General features: G+C 37.0%; 1 protein-coding gene and 1 pseudogene across 1 annotated transcript; one reads left to right on the top strand and one right to left on the bottom strand.

The window, feature by feature from the left end:
- Positions 1-7,245: 7,245 nt before the first annotated feature.
- LOC140983259 (bidirectional sugar transporter SWEET15-like) lies at positions 7,246-9,039 on the bottom strand. The gene is made up of 6 exons (XM_073450220.1): positions 8,888-9,039; positions 8,551-8,587; positions 8,258-8,468; positions 7,998-8,159; positions 7,785-7,904; positions 7,246-7,705 (listed from the first exon to the last, which is right to left on the bottom strand). The coding sequence occupies exons 1-6, from the start codon at positions 8,934-8,936 to the stop codon at positions 7,382-7,384; spliced, it is 903 nt and encodes a 300-aa protein (XP_073306321.1). The 5' UTR covers positions 8,937-9,039; the 3' UTR covers positions 7,246-7,381.
- A 3,852-nt stretch (positions 9,040-12,891) lies between these two features.
- The window catches only part of LOC140982047 (uncharacterized), a 15,951-nt pseudogene continuing 7,531 nt past the window's right edge, over positions 12,892-21,311 (top strand).

Below are 21,311 nucleotides of genomic sequence, written 5' to 3'. Positions count from 1 at the left end.
AATTGTGTAAAATTCAATGTCATCCCTTAAATCAATCTAATTAGAACATGCAACCTATTTTCTTCTAAGGTCTTGATTTCCAAAGCAATTTTACTAACCAACTTAACATTTCGTGCAATTCAAGCAATATAAAAATGTTAAGCAAATAGGTTACCACTAATCAATGTCGTATCTAGATCCGCTTCTACTTCCTCAGCGTGCATCACATAGGCCCTGCTAGTAGTAGATCCCTTGATCTTTGGGAAATCAGCAGCCTTGTGACCCTCTTCCTTGTAGATGAAGCACTTAAACGTTCCCCACATGCATTTACCATAATGGAAACATTTGCATTGTTTGCATTGCTGCCTCTCCTCAGGCATGAAGGTACCTGAGTTCTGAGGGGGCTTCTGTTGCACCTGATTTCTAGGAAGCCCTATGAACTGCTTCTTGTTGGGCTGTGAACTCTGCTGTCTCTTCCTCTGCATTTCTACATCAATGTCCTTCAGTGCTTGCTTCGCCTGATACGCGCAAGCCGTGGTAGCCTCGTAATCTTTCGGCCTCATCAGCATAACATCCCTGTGGATCGTGGGTGTGAGGCCATCCATGAAGTGCCTCAGCTTCTTCGCAGCGTCTCTAGAAATAAGAGGTAAAAAGTGACAGCCCTTATCAAACTTCTAGATGAACTCTGCAACAGACGAGTCCCCCTGTCGGAGACTCATGAACTCTCTAGTCAGATGCCCCCTGACGTTTGCAGTAAAATACCTGCCGTAGAAGAGGTCTTTGAACTGGTTCCATGTGAGAATAGCTAGATTCACCGCATGCGCTACTCCTTCCCACCACAAGGACGTATCGTCTCGCAGCATGTAGGACGTATCGAAAGTGCAGCTCTAGGGACCTGATCCAACTCTCATCCACAAAAGGTTTGGTGGTGCCACTGAACTCGTTTGGATTCTCCATTGTAAATTGTTCATACATATCGGGCTACTGTCTATGAGCCTGCTTAGCTCGCTCCATCAACTGTGCTATCCCCTCCAAAACTCAGGTAGCAAGATCTCTTGGTGGTGGTGGAAAAGCTCTGTCACCTCTAGGAGTGTCATCCTGCCTGTCAGCACTAGGAGCTCGTCTGGGAGGCGTATTATCTGAATACAGTCCACATTTTAAACATAACCAACATGCAATTCAATCTAGCTTTTAAATCACTTAACCTCAAAACATATAAACTTATCAACATGTACTTAAACATAATATGAAACGTCTATTACTTAAAATATTGCTAGAAATATTTTTTTATTTTGTAAACTAAATCTCGAAAATATATTTAAATGCATGCATGCAATAACAGCTGTCACGCTGTATTTAAAAATGTGTCAAATCATCAAACCCTAGACTGTCGTTCAAAATGTTTTAAATAAGAAACCCGCAAAAATCCTGTCAAAACATCAACATATAAAAACGAAGTGTAAAAAAGATAACGTGTAAAAAAACATGTATCATCGCATCAATCAATTTAAGATAATTAGTTGTGACTATCGTATCAGCTCTAGTCGATGGATCCATCTACGTATAACCGTGGCACCCGACGACGAGAACATCAACGACGGTTTTACCCATCCACTAAGCCTTGGCTTTACATGTTCGTGTTTGTGTTTGTGTTCGAGTTCGTATTAGTCACAACCAACTCACATCCTTCAAAACATATCATCATATTAATCACTTATAAAAATCATGCATATACATAAATTTCCTTAAAATCAAGCATGTAACGTATTTTTTCATATTTCCATGAAAAGTCATGTTTGTGATAACATATACATTTAAAACATGTCAATTTGTGATCAGGGCGCTTCCGGGACTGCTAACTCGACCCAGGTGCAAAATGACCATTCTGCTCCTGGAAACCCTAATTGACCATTTTACCCCTAGAAACCCTAATTGACAATTTTACCCTTAAGCCTCAAAATTTCGACCCGAAGCCAGCCAAATTCCCCTAGAAACCCTAATTGACCATTTTACCTGTGGCCCTCAAAATTTCGACCCGAAGCCAACCAAACTCCTTAAAACGCCTCAAAACATATTTATAATCATTTCCTAGACGTAACCTCGAGCTCATTCAATAGCTTATACGATTTGTTTTAGAACTTGGACCGGGATTCCGGTTTTAACCCAAAACTCAACCAAACATTTCTCAACTTAAACCATGACTTGAACCTACATGACCAGCCCTTAAATCCCTTTTTTCAGACAACCTAAGATCCTCGAAAAGGACTCTACAAGTGTTGGAAAAATTCTGCACTTGCTCCCACCAAACCCTAGTGCACCCATCCTTCAAATAATCGACCCTAGCCCAACTCGATTGGGCTAGCCCTGAACCCGACCACTCCTAGCCCACCACTGGAACCTCCTGGACTGACCTAACCTCAACCCTCATCCCCATGCCTATTCCACGAAATCACCCAAACAGCGCCAACCTTCGACTTAGCTCCTTCGACCGGCCCTTCGAGCACGACCAGCAGAGTTCGAGCTATCCTAGGCCATGACTCATACCCACCAGGGTCTGGTCCAAGGCTTGGAACAGCCCTTGCACCGCCGGATTACTCCTAACTCACGATCTAGCCCCATCCGAGACACTCAACCAAGAACGCTATCGGCCCTCACTAAAATGTGGCCAAACCGAGACTCCAACACCTTGAAACCTTAACTCTCAACATGTACAGCCCCTTAACACCTCAAATTGGCAGCCCCTTACACAAGGACAACAAAAAAAAGTGAGTTACATGCAAAGAACATGCATATTTCATGTCCAAACTGTATAAAACTGATGCACACGATAACTCTATGAAATCCTCATGCAAACACACACAAATCAGCATATAACAATGTGAATGATGATAAAAAGCGATTTATGTCGTGCCTTTGCGTTAATATGCTCGACAACCTTGATACCAACGCGTAGAACTTGCACCGGAGAGACGGGGAAGGATTTATTTGCAAACTTTGGAGAATTTTCGAAGGATGCTGTTGTATTTTTCATGAAATTTTCTGCTGGAAATAATGGAGGGGCGGCCGAATGCTTGAGGAGTAGGTTTAGGGTTTTGAAGGCAGGTTTAACTTCATAAATTAAGTGCTAATGGGCCCTAAATTAAAAATAAAGGGATTAAAATGAGTTTAGGCTCATTAAGAAATATAATAATCCCATTAAGCCCAATATACTCCCGAAAAATATTTCGTTAAGGTACGCTTTTGAAAATATTGCCCGAACCCTCAAAAAGTCATCAAACTCGCTAAAATTTGCGTACTAGTTTAAAATATGACCCATCGAGTAATAATACCCCACCTTGGCCCATTTTCAAAAATCTCACTTATTTACACCATATATTAAATAATTAAAAATAACTATTTAACAAAAATATTTTTCCTTAATTATCACCGGTCTCCGTTTCTCGTTTAAGCGTGAAAAACTACTGAAAGCCCTTATGCATGAAACTTTAATAAACCACGCAATTAGCATTAAATGCATAAAAATAATTAAACACATATTTTGGTAAAGCCCTAGATTGCATGCAGTCATGTGAGGCCCGGGGCCGAAGAGGGCGGGGGGTGATCGCCGGTGCCATGAGGTTGCACGGATAATGAGCGGCTCCTGGCATGCTTCTAGGCGGAGGGAACATGAATGAACTGTTCAATGTAATGGACTGTATAGTTGAAGAGGGCTTAAAAGATTTGATATTTACTACTCATACCACGAAGGTACATCTTCTTTTCGGTAGCTCATCACATAAGAACTCCAAAGTGAAGCGTGCTTGACTTGGGGCAATTATGGGATGGGTGACCTCCTGGGAAGTTTCCTAGGGTGCGTGTGAGTGAGAACATAAGCACGCTGGAAAAACTCGTCTTTGTACAGTGAGGACAGTCGTCAAATCTAAAGCGTTACAAGTCAGGTTACGTAGTTCGAATTTCCTGGACCTTACATAATAATCATATAAACATGTAGGTGATAGAAATAAATCATTTAAAACTTACAGACTTGAGGCTTGACGACTGAGCTTATAAAGCTGGCGGTGATACAACCCACTACAAGAAACCTTGCTCTGATTCCAACTGTAATGTCTACGACTAAACTACCGATTTTTTTAAAAAAATCACTAAGTCTCGGGCGAATATATATACACAAAAATACGTATATAATTCGTACCATGCATTTTATAAAACAATCCAACTACTGAATAAAATAACTGTAGTTCAAACCTTAAAAGTGTAATCGACTGAAAGGTTTACTGTTAAACGTAAAATACCAAACATAATAAAATTTGTCAAAAACCCTCAACACAGTTAAATCATCAACCTTTTAATATTGTTTAAACATGTCTTCCTATAATCATGTCATGCGGAAAATACAAGGTCCTTGGATTTCCCGTGCGGCCCCAGCTCAGTCCACTCAGTCCTTAGCACCTCCAGTCTCCTCATCAACATGATCACCTACATCAACCACACATAGTGAGTCTAAAGACTCAACACACCTAAACCTCCTGTTGTAGATCTGAACCTAGCACTTAGAACACATACAAACCTGTTGTACATCATGCCTCATACCTCAAACTTGGCAGCCCCTTCAAACCGTGATAGAAACGTGAGGAGCATGACAAGAAAATCCATATTTTCATGTAAAAACCATATGAAACCGATTCATATCACTAGATCTATTAACTACCTTGCAAAATCATTCAGAATACATATTAAGATATGATCGATGAGAAAAAGAAAGTGTAGGGCGTGCCTTTGCGTCTGAACGCTCGAAAAATCAAACCAACAAAGCAAGAAACGAACAACGGAGGGACAGGACGATAAGCCTAATGAATTCCTCTTGGAAACGAGACAAAAGGCTGATGGTATACGTGTGTGAGAGTGTAGCCGTAAGGCGAGGGAGGGGATGATAGGGTTAGGCACGAGTTTTGTGAGAAAAGGATGAGAATATTGGGCCCAATTTTTACAATATGAAGGTGTATTGAAATTTGACCCAAAATTCTACTAAAACAGGCCCATTAGCGTGCAAATAAAATATTTCATTTTGACATTTTTTCCAAAAATATTACCCGAGCTCTCAAAAAGTCCTCAATTTTGCCAAAAATCGACTATCGGTTTAAAATATGACTCGACGTGTAAAAAATACCATAAAATACCCATTTTCGAAAATTTTATATTAAATATACCATATATTAAATAATTAAAAATAATTATTTAATAAAAGCATTTTCCTTAAACTGTCACCGGTCTTCGTTCTTTGTTCGAGTATTGAATACAGCTAACAACCCTATTACATGAAATCTAGTAAATCATCCAATATAAATGTAAAATCGAGTCATAACCATGCATTTAACGCATTTAAAATAATTAAGCAAGCATTTTCCTAATACCCTAGATTTGCATGCGGTCAGGTTAAATCGTTTGAATTTCTAGACCTTACAGTTTGGTTGCGAAAATAATAACAATCTTGATTTTGAATATAAAAAATACTTGTTATTGTATTTCTTACATATTTCATCAATATGCAGTTGGTAAATCAGAATTTGTAAGTTTTGGGAAGCTGAAAATCGAATTCAGCATTGTTTTAAAATTTAGCACAACAGACCTTGGCTTGTTTAGCTGACTTCCGCGTGATTTAGCTTAGAAGACATCATCAAACCAGCAGACCAACATACCGAACTAGCATATTAAATTAGCATGTCAAACCAACCCGATCAATAAAAAAAATTAGCTCGATCTCAAAAAACGTCCAGCAACGCAAATTTGATTGTTTTAATATCAGAAATCATAGTGAACCATTTCAAACGGACATATTATTGTTTATAACGTTCATATCACTCTAGGATGTCATAAATAAAACTCACTGAAGATCATATCAAAAGAGAGAAAAAGAGACAAGGAGGCAGAACAACTCAACCCAAAAAAGAGTACCTAGAAGAATTTATTGAAGGGTGGAAGTAAGTATTAGAGTCATAATAGATATATTAGCTGATTGAGAGATATCCACTTGTGTGATATTACAATTTAGATAATTGCACAATAATGAATTAAATCCTCACAAAAAAATCACTCACACAAGATAGAGATGATCTTGATAAAATAGTGAGTGTTAGTGTTTGCACAAAGACGTTAAAGAACATGGATTTAGTCAATGACTTGTTGTCAAGAACATTGAGAGTGTACTAGGAGTTCTAATCGAGAGTGTAACATGTGCTGGATCCAGTTTGTACAAAATGATTTTATAAATTAAAATCTTCTCATAGAATCTTTCCGGCAACACAAAAACGAGAGATATAGAAGGATTTGACCTTCAAACTTCAAAAAAAAAAATTTGTATTTCTTTACTTTATCACATTTCTTATTGTTGATGTTTTTGTTAGCATTTTTGAAACATTTTATATGTTCTACAAAATACTGAAATATTACACATAAAGTGTTTGATAAAAAGTTTCAGCCAAAAGATTTTTATACTTTTAACTTGCATACTTTTTAAATATTTTACAAAATATTTAGTTAGTTTTAGAGGAGTTATATTGAGTATCGTCTAATTTTTTTTAAAATCAAACTAAATTTAATTCATCGATATTTAATATTTCATAAACTAAGTTGTTGTAGCTTAAAGTGCGTCCTCACCGGTCCTAAGAATGCAAAATAATTATATATTTTTAGACATAAACAGTACATTTTTTTTGGATATGTAGAGCACATATAAATCAATTAAACAAAATGGGTAAAGATATCTTTATCAAAGTCTATTATTTATTAAAATAATATGCCAAAAACTTGTTATCAAAAACATTTATCAACTATTTTACATGAATCTCATTTTATTTAATTTAAGTGAATATTTGTAAGAAAAAATTTTATATTATGTTTGATCTATACTTCAATACCATTTTTTATTTAATATTATAAAAATATTGTAATCTAAAACATCTTCCAACTACTGTATTTTAATATCATTTTTTAGTTACCTCGTTCAATTTTAAGTGTAGTGTATGTTAGGCATCACGTCATTTTCCAAATTTCAATAACTTGCCAACATTTAGCATTTTTCTTTAGATAATATAGTTTATAATTAGGAATCGTAGTGATCTACCTAGTCAGCCATTAATTTACCACATCCCCACCATTACCTTATCAAAATTTTACTGCTATTTTTACTCATATTAACTGTTGATGATAACTAACGAATTTTGGGTCCTAGAATTGAATTTATTTAGCAAAGAGAAAAGAAAACGAGCAAAATATTAATATATAATTTTCTTATTTATACATAGAAATTGCACCATTTTATTCTAGTTTCCACATCATATAATACTCGGAATCACGGGAGACAACGCCAACGGACTCAAAAAGAACACACAGTGGTTAAATAAAATTACGCTGCACGGACTTCAACTACAATTGAATCCTTCAGCGGATTCGCTGGGCTTGGTTCAATACTTAATGCGCAAGTTACAAAATTATCTTGCGGATCAGCAGCTTCTTCGTCCTTGAGGTTCTCCACATGAATCATTTCATCTCCAAGATTTTTGGAGTCGATCGGATGCACTTCTGGTGTTCCTAAAACAATCATGCTCAACGCGTGCTCCGGCAACTTTTCTTTTTCAACGTCATCTATGGATTCCCGCGTCGGTTTTCGGAACAACCCATATAGCACCATTTGTAGCGCCCCCAAGAAGAATCCGATAACATTTGGAAGCTACAAGATTGATAATTTTTGGTGAAAAATCAATAATTTTAGACACAACTCCAGTAAGAATATTGGGTTGATTACTTACGGCAACGCATAGATCTCTCTGAAATAGACCGTAGGCGAACCACATGATTGCGCTGAGAGTCAAGAAAAATGACAGAGGGAACGGCATGTACTCCACGCTGCGCGTTCGTACAACTTGGAACTGCGGGAATTCAGACATAAAAATGGACAACATTAATTGGGTGTATCAGTATAATTTATAAGATTTTGATGAACGGCGTTAATAATTAATTACCACAATGCTTAAAGGGGCTGCAAAAACACTGACAGAAACAGCAACACAGATCCATCCCACCACCTGAGCTCGCTCTGGTTCTTTGAATAAGAAGAATGTGGTCCCAAACATTACGGGAAATAGAACCAGATTCATCAGGCAGAAAAGTTTGGTAGTGTCAATCTGCAAATTAATAAGAAATAAATAATTCATCGAAATCTTTTGTGTTCAGATTATATAATAATATATTTGCTCGATTAATTATATAATGAATGATATACCCTGGCCTTTCTGGATGCAAACCAAAGGTAGCTGACGATGTAAAACGTCTCGATAAGGCATCCGAAAGAGTTGATTGAGATCAGAAGAGGCACGTTTTTCTTGAGGAACGCATAGTACAGCCACAGCATGGCAGAGAAGAAAGCCACATTATAAGGCACTGATTGGAACCCCAACGTCGATTTTTCCTTGTAGATTCGCACGAATGTGGGCCTGCCAATACCAAAGTGAAAAATTAAAAATAAACAATTTTTATAACATCTTATTATATAATGCTTCTGAGACAGAGACTTACAATGGAGCAAAGTACACGAGGACTGACACAATGTTGCCTGCAGGTAAACATAATTTTTCTTAATTAGTAGAATCTATCAGAATAGTAAAAATAATAATTTTTATTTGATTCAACAAAGATTAAAACAACTACTATTTGTTTTAAAACATATTATGGGTGTTCTTTCTTCAACATGCATGGTGTACATCATGCTTGCAGCATATGGCTTATGTTTTANAAACTACATGAACTAAAAAAGAGTTTGGTTTTAATAAAAAAAAAGACAGTGTTTACTCGCAGCCATTTTTAGAAACGTACGTAAAATAAAATGGCCGGAATCTTTACTACGTGATTATACCTAAGATCCCGAATGTGATCGCAGCAGGTTGATCGCCAAAAACAGCCATGCCTTGGAAGTTAGAGAGAAGTTTTATAAAGGAAACAAGGACCGAAATCCTAGTTCTTATATATTACTTCTCCTCACCAACTGTGGTGCGGAATGGAGAAATGAGAGGCTAATTTATAGAATAAGTGGAGGAAGGAGTGTGGTGGCATTGAACTCATATTGGTTGCATGACGTGTTATCATTAGTAGGTAGCGTACGATAAAATCATTCACCTAACAATTAAATACCCCACGCTCACGTGCCCTTGCATTCTCCTGCATGAATTTAGCGATGTAACACTCGTTCCCATGTAGGATTGAGTTGGGAATTTTTTTTTTTTTTAGAAATTAAATTTTCTTTTCTTTTAATAGAATTGACAAATATAAACCATCATTTTAAATATCAAGAACCCGTGTCAAAAAAATATCAACAAATTTAGATAATTATGCGGAAGCTTGCCTCGTTTCTTTAATTCAAAACATCACGCTCTGTAGCTGGATCCATATATACATTGAAGGAGTTGGATCCCTATTAATCTGGAATTCACCAACGTGGCTGGAGTTGTTACAGAGGATCAAGACTCTCACGCTGACTTGAAGTAACTCCCAATAACTAAAATCAAGGCTCAAGTGCAGGGGGTGTACTAGCTCATATAACTGTAGACAAGCGGGCTGGAAAATACATAATTCTGAAAACACTCTTCTGTGGATACTTGAGAGCATTGAGTCCATGGTTCGCAGAATCGTTATGGCTGGAACGAAGCTTGCCCGGACAAAGTTCCAGGATGTAAAGGAACGTGCTTTGAATCGTGTTGGAAACTTAATTTCGGCTGTTTGACAAACCATTTATCTATTGGACTAACTGATCAAGTATTCGAATTATACAGCTTGCCTAACTGAAGTATCGCATGAGTTATCAAAGGCAACCGAATTCAGCTGAATTGAACCTTCGAAGTCAACTGACTGATCAGTTGGAAACTGATCAGTTGAACCTAACTGGATTCCTGAAGACAGCTGACTGATCAGTTGGAAACTTATCAGTTGATTCACTCAACACAAACTTATCAGCTATTGTTTATCAGCTGATCGCTTAGCCATACACGTCATCAAATGAAAAGGACGTTCAACCGACATCAGTACAAGCAGACTGCAACTCGTAGTGGAACGCCGCATTTCAGAGTCTACAGTGTACGATTGTCAGGAGAATACCGACGTGGCAATCAACTGATATAATATTCAAATATTATATCAAGTTACCGTTGGAAAGGAATCCTATAAATAGGCGAAGAGAGTAGCTGAAGAAACAGGGGATACAAAACATCTATTTTACTCAAGCTGTTACTCTGCTGAAATCAAAAGCTCACACTTACTAGTTCTATCTATAGCATTCAAGGTTACCGTCTTGAGCTTGTTAGCACACTGTAATCCTTGTTATATTGTTAAGTTGTGCTAAGATCAGTCACGAACTGAAATAGTCTGTTGTAACTAAGAGTTTCAGTTTTGGCATTGATAAGACCAAACTGAAGTGGGTCAGTACAAACATTGTATTCGATCAAAGTCTTTTAGTAGAAATCATATCTTCGTGATAGAAGGGGTGACGTAGGAGTTATTTCATTCTCCGAATATCTAGAAACAAATCGCGTGCATTTCATTTCAGTTACCTTTTATTTCAGTTATCTTTCAGTCAGTTTATTTCCGCAACTGTTTTTCAGTTAAACTGATTGTCATCGACTGACGAGATACCGAGTATCAGTTTTTCATTAAACTGAACTCAACTTACGAAAAACGAACATAATCCGTGAGTGTTTATTCAACCCCCCCTTCTAAACACTTTTCACATCTTAACTGATCCTTTCAAGTGGTATCAGAGCGGTTGTATCTCGTCTCAGAATATCTATACTCTCAAACTGATCATTATGTCTTCCTTCAATAAGATCCCTATGTTTTCCAAAGAGGACTTCGATGACTGAAAAATAAGAATGCAGGCTCACTTAGCTGCACAAGATGACTACATGTGGTACGTTATCACTGACGGACCGATGAAGATTCTGAAAGCCAAGACAGCAGTGGCTATTACTGAATGGGCACCTCATCATATAGAAAAGCCCAGAGATGAATGGACGACAGAAGACAAAAAGAAAGCAAATCTGGATAATGTGGCAAAGGATATACTGTACAAGACATTGGACAAAGTAACTTTCAGCAAGATCAAGATGTGTAAGACAGCTAAAGAAATTTGGGAAAAGTCGATCCAGCTATGTGAAGGAAATGAACAAACCAAAGATAATAAACTTTCTGTGGTTGTGCAGAAGTTTGACAATATCAAGATGAGAACTGGAGAATCGATGCATGAGTATGATGAGAGAGTCAGTTGCATCATCAATGAACTCAATGCACTTGGAAAAGTGTATACCAACAAAGAAGTTGCATTAAAAGTGATCAGAGGTCTTCCCAAGGAATGGGACGTAAAGACCATGGCAATGATGGAATCCAAGGATCTAAACAAAGTTGAGCTTCATGATCTATTCGCTGATCTGAAAGCCTATGAGTTTGAGCTGCAAACTCGAGAAGGAGAGCCTTCTACTCCAGCAGTCACAACTGCATTAGCTGCTGTCAGAACAGAACCAACTGTTTCAGTCAAGAAGTCTGCTTATCAATTGAGCAATGATGCTATGTCATTGTTCATTAAAAAATTTGGAAGATTTATGAGGAGAAATCAAGGGAACTTCCAGAAGAATTGTCAGAGAAATAATTCTAAAGAGGAATCAAATGGTTGTTACAACTGTGGCGAACCCGGTCACTTCATTGCTGACTGTCCCAAACCCAAGAAGGACAGTCAGGGCTCGAATGAAAGAAGAAAGAAGTCATATGAGCATAGAAAGAGATCCAAGGATGATAAGAAGTTTTCCAGGAAGAAGCGTGAGGTACTCTTAGCTGAAGAAAGTAAATCTAAATGGGCAGAAACTGACAGCGAAGAGTCAGAACCAGAAACCTCATGCTGTTCCAATGATGGTGAAGAGGAAGTGAAGTGTCTAACGGCTGGTGATACAGAAGAGGAGTCAAGCAGTCAACAGGTATTTGACTTCAGCTCAACTGATTTCACTAGAGAAGAACTTATTTCAACTTTTCATGACATGGTTAATGAGTATCACAAGCTTGCCTTATCGTTTGAAAAGGCCAGAGCAAAGCAAACTGATCCTATAGACAATAAAACTAAAACTGATGAATCAGTTGATGTGTTGAGTCTGAAAGGGGAGATTGCTGAGCTCAATGCTGAAAAGAGCAGGAATCAATCAATGATTCAAAAGTTGACGCTTGAAAATTCAAAGCAAACTGAGTTTATTCAGGCTTGGAACAAATCATCTGTTGCATTAACTGAAATGCAGAACTCACAGAAATCAGTTACTAATAAAACTGGTTTAGGGTTCAGCACCCAAGATGAAATTTCTCCCAATGATACTCGATCAAAACTGAATATGGATAAAGGGAAATACATTCACTTTGTCAAATCAGTTATGGTACATGAACAAACTGAGCCAAGTAAACTGGTTGAACAGCCTACTGAAAGTACGAACAAGGCTAGAAGATATGGTATTGGTTATAGCCCAAAAGTTTTAACTGACTCACGTAGTCAGCCGGCAAAAAGATTCAGCAGAAAATATTCAAATGGCTACTCAAATTACTATAACAGCAAGCCAGTTCAGAAAAGATATCGACTGAACAATCAGTCGAACAAAGCTAAATCACGTGTTGTCTCATCTGTACACTATACACCAAACACACAAATCGAGAAAGACCATCTGGAATACAGCAACTGGACAGTCAGTCAGACTAATCCAAGTCTGGGTTCCTAAAAGACTAATCAGTTTAGAACCCAAATAGAAAAGGGTACCAAAAATTATATCTTGGGTGTGATTGCAGGTAACAGGTATAATTAAGGAATCAATCTGGTACTTAGATAGTGGATGCTCACGACACATGACAGGAAATGCAGATTTGTTATCTCAAATGATCAAGTACATTGGACCAAACATCATTTTTAGAGATAATTCCAAAGGTAAAACTGTGGGTAAGGGTAAACTTATCCATAGTAACTTTACCATTAATGATGTTTTATTAGTTGAGAATCTCAAGTATAATCTGATTAGCATCAGTCGGTTATGCGATAACGGATTCTTAGTTCAGTTTGACAAATACTCTTGTTCAGTCAAAGACTCAATTGATGAGGTTATTCTAACTGGCAAACGGTGTGGAAACACTTACAAAGTCAGTTGGAATGATCAGCCTTATGCACCAGTATGTTTCATTGCTTCAAAAATTTCTAAAAACTGGTTGTGGCATAAGAGATTGAACCACTTGAACTTTAAATCTATTGCATATCTGAATAACCACGATCTTGTAACTGGTTTGCCCAAAATGGATTTTGTCAAAGATAAAATTTGTTCAGCATGTCAATTTGGTAAACAAGTAAAATCTTCTTTTAAAAACAAGGACCGTAAATCTTCTTCCCGATGCTTAGAACTATTACATATGGATCTCTTTGGTCCAATACCAATCATGAGCTTAGGGGGAATGAAATACACATTGGTGATTGTGGATGATTTTTCAAGATTGACTTGGGTTATCTTTCTCAAATCCAAAGACCAAACTGCTGCACAACTGATCAAGCTTTTCAAAAGATTATTAAATGAAAAATCAGTTGGAATTGATAGAATCAGATCTGATCGAGGAACTGAATTCATCAATCAAATTCTTTCAAATTTTTTAGAAAATACAGGAATTAAGAATGATCTCTCAGCAGCTAGAACTCCTCAGCAAAATGGTGTAGCTGAAAGGAGAAACCGGACCGTTAAAGAAGCTGCTAGAACAATGCTTGGTGATTCGGGCATTTCTCAAAGGTTTTAGGCAGAGGCAGTAAACATTGCATGTTATACTCAGAACAGATCGATGATTAATAAGAATCATATGGAAACACCATATGAGATCTGGCATGGAAGAAAAAGTGTGGTCTCTTACTTCAAAATATTCGGCTGCAGATGTTTTATTCTCGATAATGGTAAAAATCATTTAAAAACCTTTGATGCAAAATCTGCAAAGGGAATATTTCTTGGATATTCTTCAGTTAGCAAAGCATATAGAGTTTTTAATAAAAATTCTTTGAATGTTGAAGAATCTATCCATGTTGTTTTTGAAGAAAACGCTCTAACTGATAAGCCAACTGATCCAGTTGAGCTAGTTGATAGACTTACAGAGATCAGTTAGGAGGATGAAGATAAAGAAGACACTCATATCAATCACAACAACCTCCAAACACCAGAACCAGAAGTGCTAGATCAACCAGTTGAACATGAAGCTATTCCTGATGTTCAGTTGGAGGAGCCTATTGAGAATATTCAACTACCAACTGATGAAGCTCCAACTGATACAGAAGCAGTTACTAACTTGGATACAATAAACACTGAACTCAGATGGAAGAAATCACATCCTCCGGAATTGGTGATAGGTAATCTATCTGATCCGGTACGAACAAGAAATCAGATGCTTAATTTATTTATTCATTCAGCTTTCGTATCGCAATTGGAACCAAAGAAAACTGATGAAGCTCTGGCTGATCCAAACTGGATAAATGCAATGCAAGAGGAGCTGAATCAGTTTACCCATAACAATGTCTGGAACTTAGTTCCAAGACCACTTTCAAAAACTGTTATAGGTACAAAATTGGTGTACAGGAACAAACTGAACGAAGATGGTTCAGTTGTGCGCAACAAGGAGAGACTGGTAGCACAAAGATATATGCAGGAAGAAGGAATTTATTATGATGAAACATATGCCCCAGTTGCAAGACTGGAAGCCATCCGAATATTCCTTGCCTATGCATCATTCAAGAACTTCAAAGTCTACCAGATGGATGTGAAGAGCGCATTTATAAACGGTCAGCTGCATGAAGAAGTCTATGTGGAGAACCTCAAGGTTTCATCAATCTTATTTTTCCTGATCATGTCTACCATTTGAACAAAGCCTTATATGATCTTAAACAAGCTCCAAGAGCTTGGTATGAAATGCTTTCAAAATTCCTAACTGATCATGATTTTCAGTTGGATCAGTTGATAAGACCTTGTTCAAATTCTTTAAGAATGATCATATTCTACTTGTTCAAATTTATGTTGATGATATTATATTTGGGTCAACTAACCCCAAATTATGCGAGAAGTTTGCTAAGTTGATGCAAGACAAATCTGAAATGAGCATGATGGGTGAACTGACATTTTTCCTTGGACTGCAAGTGAAGCAACTGGAAACTGGTATTTTTATCAGTCAGACCAAATATACGAAGGAGCTGCTCAAGAAATTTGGCATGGAATCATGTTCAGCAGCAAGCACTCCCATGAGTTCATCAGTCAAACTAGACAATGATCAAGGGAGAATATCATTTGAGGCGACATTATACAGAGGTTTAATAGGTTCATTATTGTACCTAACTGCTAGTCGTCCTGATATTGTATTTGATGTATGCATGTGTGCTCGATTTCAAGCAAATCCTAAGCAATCACATTTCTCAGCCGCCAAAAGGATTTCAAAATACCTTAAGGGCACACAAAATGTTGGGCTGTGGTATTCTAAAGACTCATCTTTCAATTTAGTTGGATATTCGGATGCAGATTATGCAGGATGTAAGCTTGATCGTAAAAGTACAAGTGGATCATGTCAGTTTCTAGGAGACAGACTGATATCTTGGTTCAGCAAGAAGCAAACATCCATAGCTACTTCCACGACTGAAGCAGAATATCTTGCTGCTGGAAGCTACTGTGCTCAACTGCTCTGGATTCAGCAACAACTGAAAGATTATGGAGTTATCGCCAAAGAATCGCCTATATTTTGTCATAATACAAGCACGATTGCTATCACGTATAACCCAGTTCTTCACTCAAGGACCAAGCACATAGATGTCAGGCATCACTTCATCAGAGATCATGCCTTGAAGAAGGACATCAGACTGGAATACGTCTCAACTGAGCAGCGAGCAGCTGATATCTTCACCAAACCACTACCCGAGACTAAGTTTTCTCACTTTCGTAATATACTTGGTTTAATAGATTTATCCTAATCAGTTTTACTGATTATATCTCAGTTGCTAATTTATTTGTGTCATTTATCTAATTCTTAACTGATATTAGATTGTCAGTTTGTTATTATGATTCAGTTCGTCATTTATTTTTCAACTGATGAGATTAACTATTGCAGAAAAATAAAAGACCCAGTTAAAACAAAATGAGTTTTTATTCAAAGAAATTGTTGCGGATTACACCAAAATATTCTTCTTCAACAAAAGACCTCCATTTTTTCATCCAACGGGATATATCGCAAGTAGAAGTCTTAAGGAAGCTATCTGAAACAACTATTCGCTCCAGAATCGTCCTTTCCTCGTGGAACATCAGCTGGTAGACATAGCCATCCTCAAAGAGGTTCACCGTCTCAGCAACGTGCAAACGCTCTCTATATTCTCCAGCTTTGCCAACAGTCTAGGAGTGTTAGCTTCTCCACATTCATAGAGGAACTGGAGTCCTTGCAGCTCCTCCTAATAGCGAAGGATCTTTTGGAAGACTTCATCTTCCATATCAACTTTGCGTTTCTCCAGAGCTGTGTTCATGAATTCTTCAGCGATATATGGAGTCTTTGAGCTACTTGCATCTGCCATTTAAACTACTGAATATTATTAATTGATATGTTGATACTAACTGAGCTACTCCTATTTATAGCGCAGGGTCCGGGAAGATGAAAGGGCTAAGTCGCGACAGCAGACGATTAACCTTCTAAGCATAAGATTTAATTTAATTAGTCTTGCTTAAGTTCGCTTAATATTTATATGCATTTCTTAAGGGAGAATATTGGTTTTTAAGAGGTTAACTGAGAAGACAGAAGTTAGTTAATCTTCAACTGAAAAGACACAGTTTTACAACTGATCGTTCAGTTGGATATTCCACTAATTTTCTCACATACGTTAACCAATTAACAATTTTTATATTCCAAATCAAGTGACGTGACTATCTATCAAAGCATTAAATGCTATCTTTCAGCAAATGATAAGTTGAAATGTGGACCCACATAATCCACATGTTTACTACACACGTTCTTACCACACGAACACACGTTTTTATTTCAAAATTTTCATGGACTGACACGTGTCCAATAATATGAACAGTCGCATACAAAAGTATTTTTCCCGCTCCATTTCAGTTCTTCTTCTTACGTTTATCTAAAATTCTCAGAGCAAAAGCAAATTCAAGCCTTTTTTTTCGCAGAAAATCATTCAGTTCAAATGGCCAACCAAATTCCAGCGCATATGTTGAATGCTATGGCGATCAATTTCGATTCAGTTCTATCTGTCAATAAAGCTGATGTCAAGAATGTGTTTCAGAAGCTACAATCAGCTGGACTCAGAACTTTTTGGGACAATCTTCCCAAGAGATTTATCCGAAAGAACTTCTCGATTTCTACTCTAGTGGATTTATCAATCCGGATTGAAGCATCTCATCTACTGTCAATGGTCAGTTGTTGAATATATCTGAAGACTCCTTTGGTGAAATATTCTTGTTGCCGTCTGATAGACTGGCACACCTTGCTGATGTTAAAGCATCGGATGTTGAAGATCAAAGTTTCCGATCCAAAGAAAGAACTAAAGCATGAGGTTCAGTTGTTGGCTGACATTGTAGCCAAGGGGCTATTGGCGAAGGCAGGATCCTTTGCTGCTCTCACTTCGGAAAAATTTCAAGTCCTTACTATTATCATGGCTGGACGAAGACTCAACTGGAGGCAACTCATCTTCAACATATTGAAAAATATGTTTCAATCCACCAAACAGTCCAAAGGATTTGCGGTTCAGTTGAGCTATTTGCTGAAAATCAAAGGGTTGGTGGCTGATGATTCCGAAAGATCATCAAAATTCAAAGTTTTCATTGCCAAGAATATTCTGCCGCCCAAGGCCAAACTGGATCTTACTCCTGATCAATTCGTCAAGATCAAAAAGGAGATTGGAGCACAGCAGGCTGCTCCCAAAACTGTGAAAAAGGCAAAAACTCTGGCACAGCTGAAGACTTCCAAGAGGAAGCTGATTGTCAGTGAATCGGAATCGGAGAAAACTTCATCTCCCAAGGTTACCAAGAAGCCCAGAACTCAGAAAACCAAGCCAATAGCTTCGCTGGAAGCTATTCAAACTGAAAGGCTGAAACCATCAGACGCTCAACAGTCTATTCAAGCTATTCCACTGAAAGCCGTTCCAGCTGAAGTTTCAGCAAGAGATCAGTTGCCTCAATCAATTGATCCATCCAAGAAGGTCATCACCTCAGCAGGTGAAAAGGAGTCATCTAGGGCCGTCACTTCTCCGCCAACTGTCAATCGTCCTACCATCTTTGCTCAGGCTCGACCTAAAGGGATCACTATTCGAGAATTGGTGGAAACTACTCGTTCGGGACTGAACATTCCACACATTCTCACTGATGAGAAAGGCAAGGGCAAGATGATTGAAGAGCCCAGGCCAACAAATGCAATCCAAAGCCATATTGACCTTATTTGGGAACAGGTCAATGCATTTGCAGCGTCCAAACTGAAAACTTATGAGGCTGGACCATGTACAGAACTCACACTTTTGCCAAACTGTTGAAAAGGAAGTCTCAGCTGAAGAAGTTTATCAGGTTGGAAGCCATTGTTTTGAGGATAGTCAAAGCTGCTACAATTGTGCAGGCTTTGGAAAGAAAAAATTATTTCTTTGATCTTATTAGAGCTAAGAAGTTGGCTCAACTAGTTGAGAAGTTGAAAGCAAACTACATTCCTACGAATCCAACTGCTTACAATGATCGAGCCGTGCTTACTCAGTTGGATTCAGATCTTACTTCCTTGCATGTACAGATAAGATTTTGGGAACAAGATCAGAAATTAGTTGATCATTGAGGGTCTTCAGAAGAAGAAGAAGAACCCTCATCACCGAATAAAGAGCCAGCTCAAGATGTGCCTCAACCCTCTGTTGCTGATCCTCCAATGTACTCAGAAGCTGACTTAACACCTGCCAATATTGATGAAATTATTCAGTCAGTAGTACAAGAATCTCAACCAGATGAGCTTATTTCTGAATCAGTTGATCAAGCAGTTCAAGAGGCTCCTATTTTAACTGAAGAGCCCGTTCAGCCGGTTATCTCTGCTGAACCAGATGATCAAACTGATGTGCTAGCACAGTCCAGAGATAAAGAAATTGCTGAAAATGTGGAGGCTCAGTTGCTCAATTTTGAAAATATTCCAACTGACGAGCCAGCCCAAGTTTCAGCTGATTCTCAAGCAGAAGCACCAGTTGATGATCCTCTGACTGAAGATCCCACAGATTTACCTATTCAACAGGACAGTTCAGTGGCTGCTCAGATCCATCTTCTCCTCCTCCAGATCAAGTAGAGGTTACTGAATCAGTTGTTCCAGAACAGACTATTGCAGAGACGGTCGTATCTGACAGGACCTTAGTGGTCTTTGATCAAGTCTCCAAAGAACAAGAACCTGGATCATCTGGACATCTAACTCCTCAGTCGTCTACTGATCTTGAAGTAGTTCTTGAAGAAATTCAAGATATTCAGAATAATATGCACAAAATACTTACTGCCATTTCCCGGATTCAGCGAACTCAACTCGCTCATACTCTAAAACTGGAACATGCAGAGGTATTCAATTCAGAGAAACTGAAGGCAGTTCATGCTACCGTGACCTCTTTTTCCCTTGCAATAGAAGATATCAGGAAGAATAGAGGCATAGCTGAAAGTCTCTCCGTAACCCAAGATGCAACAGAAATAGAGTTGACTTAGTGGAGACATATGTTTCCAGAAAGATAGACTTGATGCAAACAACTGTGATTAATGCAGTCTCAGACGTAGCCACTTCTGTTAAAGTTCTATCAACCGATGTTAAGAGGTTATCTATCAGAATGGAGGCGTTTGACAAAAAGGGGGAACAGACCTAAGCTACAATAAATCAGTTGATGGATTTATTTGTACAGATTATTTCATTCTTTCATTCATTCTACAAATCTGTACACGACAGTTATTATTTTATCTACAACAGATTTGAAGGACGTCTATAAGCATAATTGATCAGTTATTATTTGCTTATTTTTGTTGATAAACATAAAAATTGTACATTAATTAAATGTTTTATAATATAATTATATAGTTTTTGTTTTATTAAATGTATAAATATTATATGTTTTATAATAAATTGTATAAAATATAAGTTGTTATGTAATTACAAATTTTTACTATTTTTTATAGGTTCGATAAAACAAGAATAAACTTGGTGTTGCAAATGGGATTAAGATGATTCTTGGACCTATAGAAAGTTGATTATAATATCTACAATATTTTTGACAATCATGAGATAAAAATCCTCTCACAATTGGGATCAAATTAAGCAACAAATAAAGTTACCAAAGGAGTGACAGTTTTACCATGCTCTAGTATTTTGACCATATCTCTCAAATTACTTGGTCAAATGATTTGAAAAAAATACCACAACTAGAAAACTCAATTATCCACATGTTTCTTTTTATGTGAAGAAGCAAATTCGGAGAAGAAGATTTTCGAAAGTGATGTGTAATATAATATAATATCTTGGAACACCAATGAAGACTTATGTGTAAAAAAATAATATTTTATTTGTGGTTGTCTCCCCAAATTTGGCTATAAATAGGGGTGCATTGTAATGTATTGAGATATCCCTCATTATATGAACAAACCTTTGAGTTCATAATATTTCTCTCTATATTTTTCCTTTATTTCTTCATTTAAATACAATTAGCATGTTAATTTCATATTCAAAGTTTTACACTTTGAATAATGAATAGCTAACTTCCTAAAGTTGAGATGATAAGGTGAAACTCTTGGCATGATAATAAGGTTATTAAAAGGTAAGAATCTATGTTTTATATTATTTAATCATTATTTATTGTTTATGTTATATTTATTTCTTTAAGCATTTTTATACCCTACTTATAAGTGGGAGTTTTGATTTATTGTTGCTATATGTTACACTAAATTCTTGGAACCATTTAAATGTTAGTTTGGTATTACCAACCATTTAAAGTGGATGCCTTGATTTATTATATATAAATATATTATAATATTAAATTCTTGGAACCATTTAAATGTTTGTTTGGTTTTACCAACCATTTAAAGTGGGAACCTTGATTTAGTGTTTACAAATATATATAGCACAATAAATACTTGACCACATTTATAAGTTTTGGTATATATTATATACTTATAAGATAATAATTTATAACATAATATAAATATGATTATTTAATATATTGGAACCATTTTATTAAGTGGATTTCAATATTGTTCGTTAATGTTAACTTTATTAAAATA

The sequence above is a fragment of the Primulina huaijiensis genome, chromosome 8, assembly GCF_012295235.1.
Source record: "Primulina huaijiensis isolate GDHJ02 chromosome 8, ASM1229523v2, whole genome shotgun sequence".
Taxonomy (NCBI): domain Eukaryota; kingdom Viridiplantae; phylum Streptophyta; class Magnoliopsida; order Lamiales; family Gesneriaceae; genus Primulina; species Primulina huaijiensis.
Note: the sequence above shows the minus strand (reverse complement) of the source record. Positions and strands in the feature narration are given on the sequence as shown.

Coding starts and splice junctions, on each gene's coding strand:
- LOC140983259 (XM_073450220.1), bottom strand. CDS start 8,936: ATGGCTGTTTTTGGCGATCAACCTGCTGCGATCACATTCGGGATCTTA. Junction 8,469..8,550: donor CTCGTGTACTTTGCTCCATT/GTAAGTCTCTGT, acceptor TGGTATTGGCAG/GCCCACATTCGTGCGAATCT. Junction 8,160..8,257: donor TTGCATCCAGAAAGGCCAGG/GTATATCATTCA, acceptor ATTAATTTGCAG/ATTGACACTACCAAACTTTT.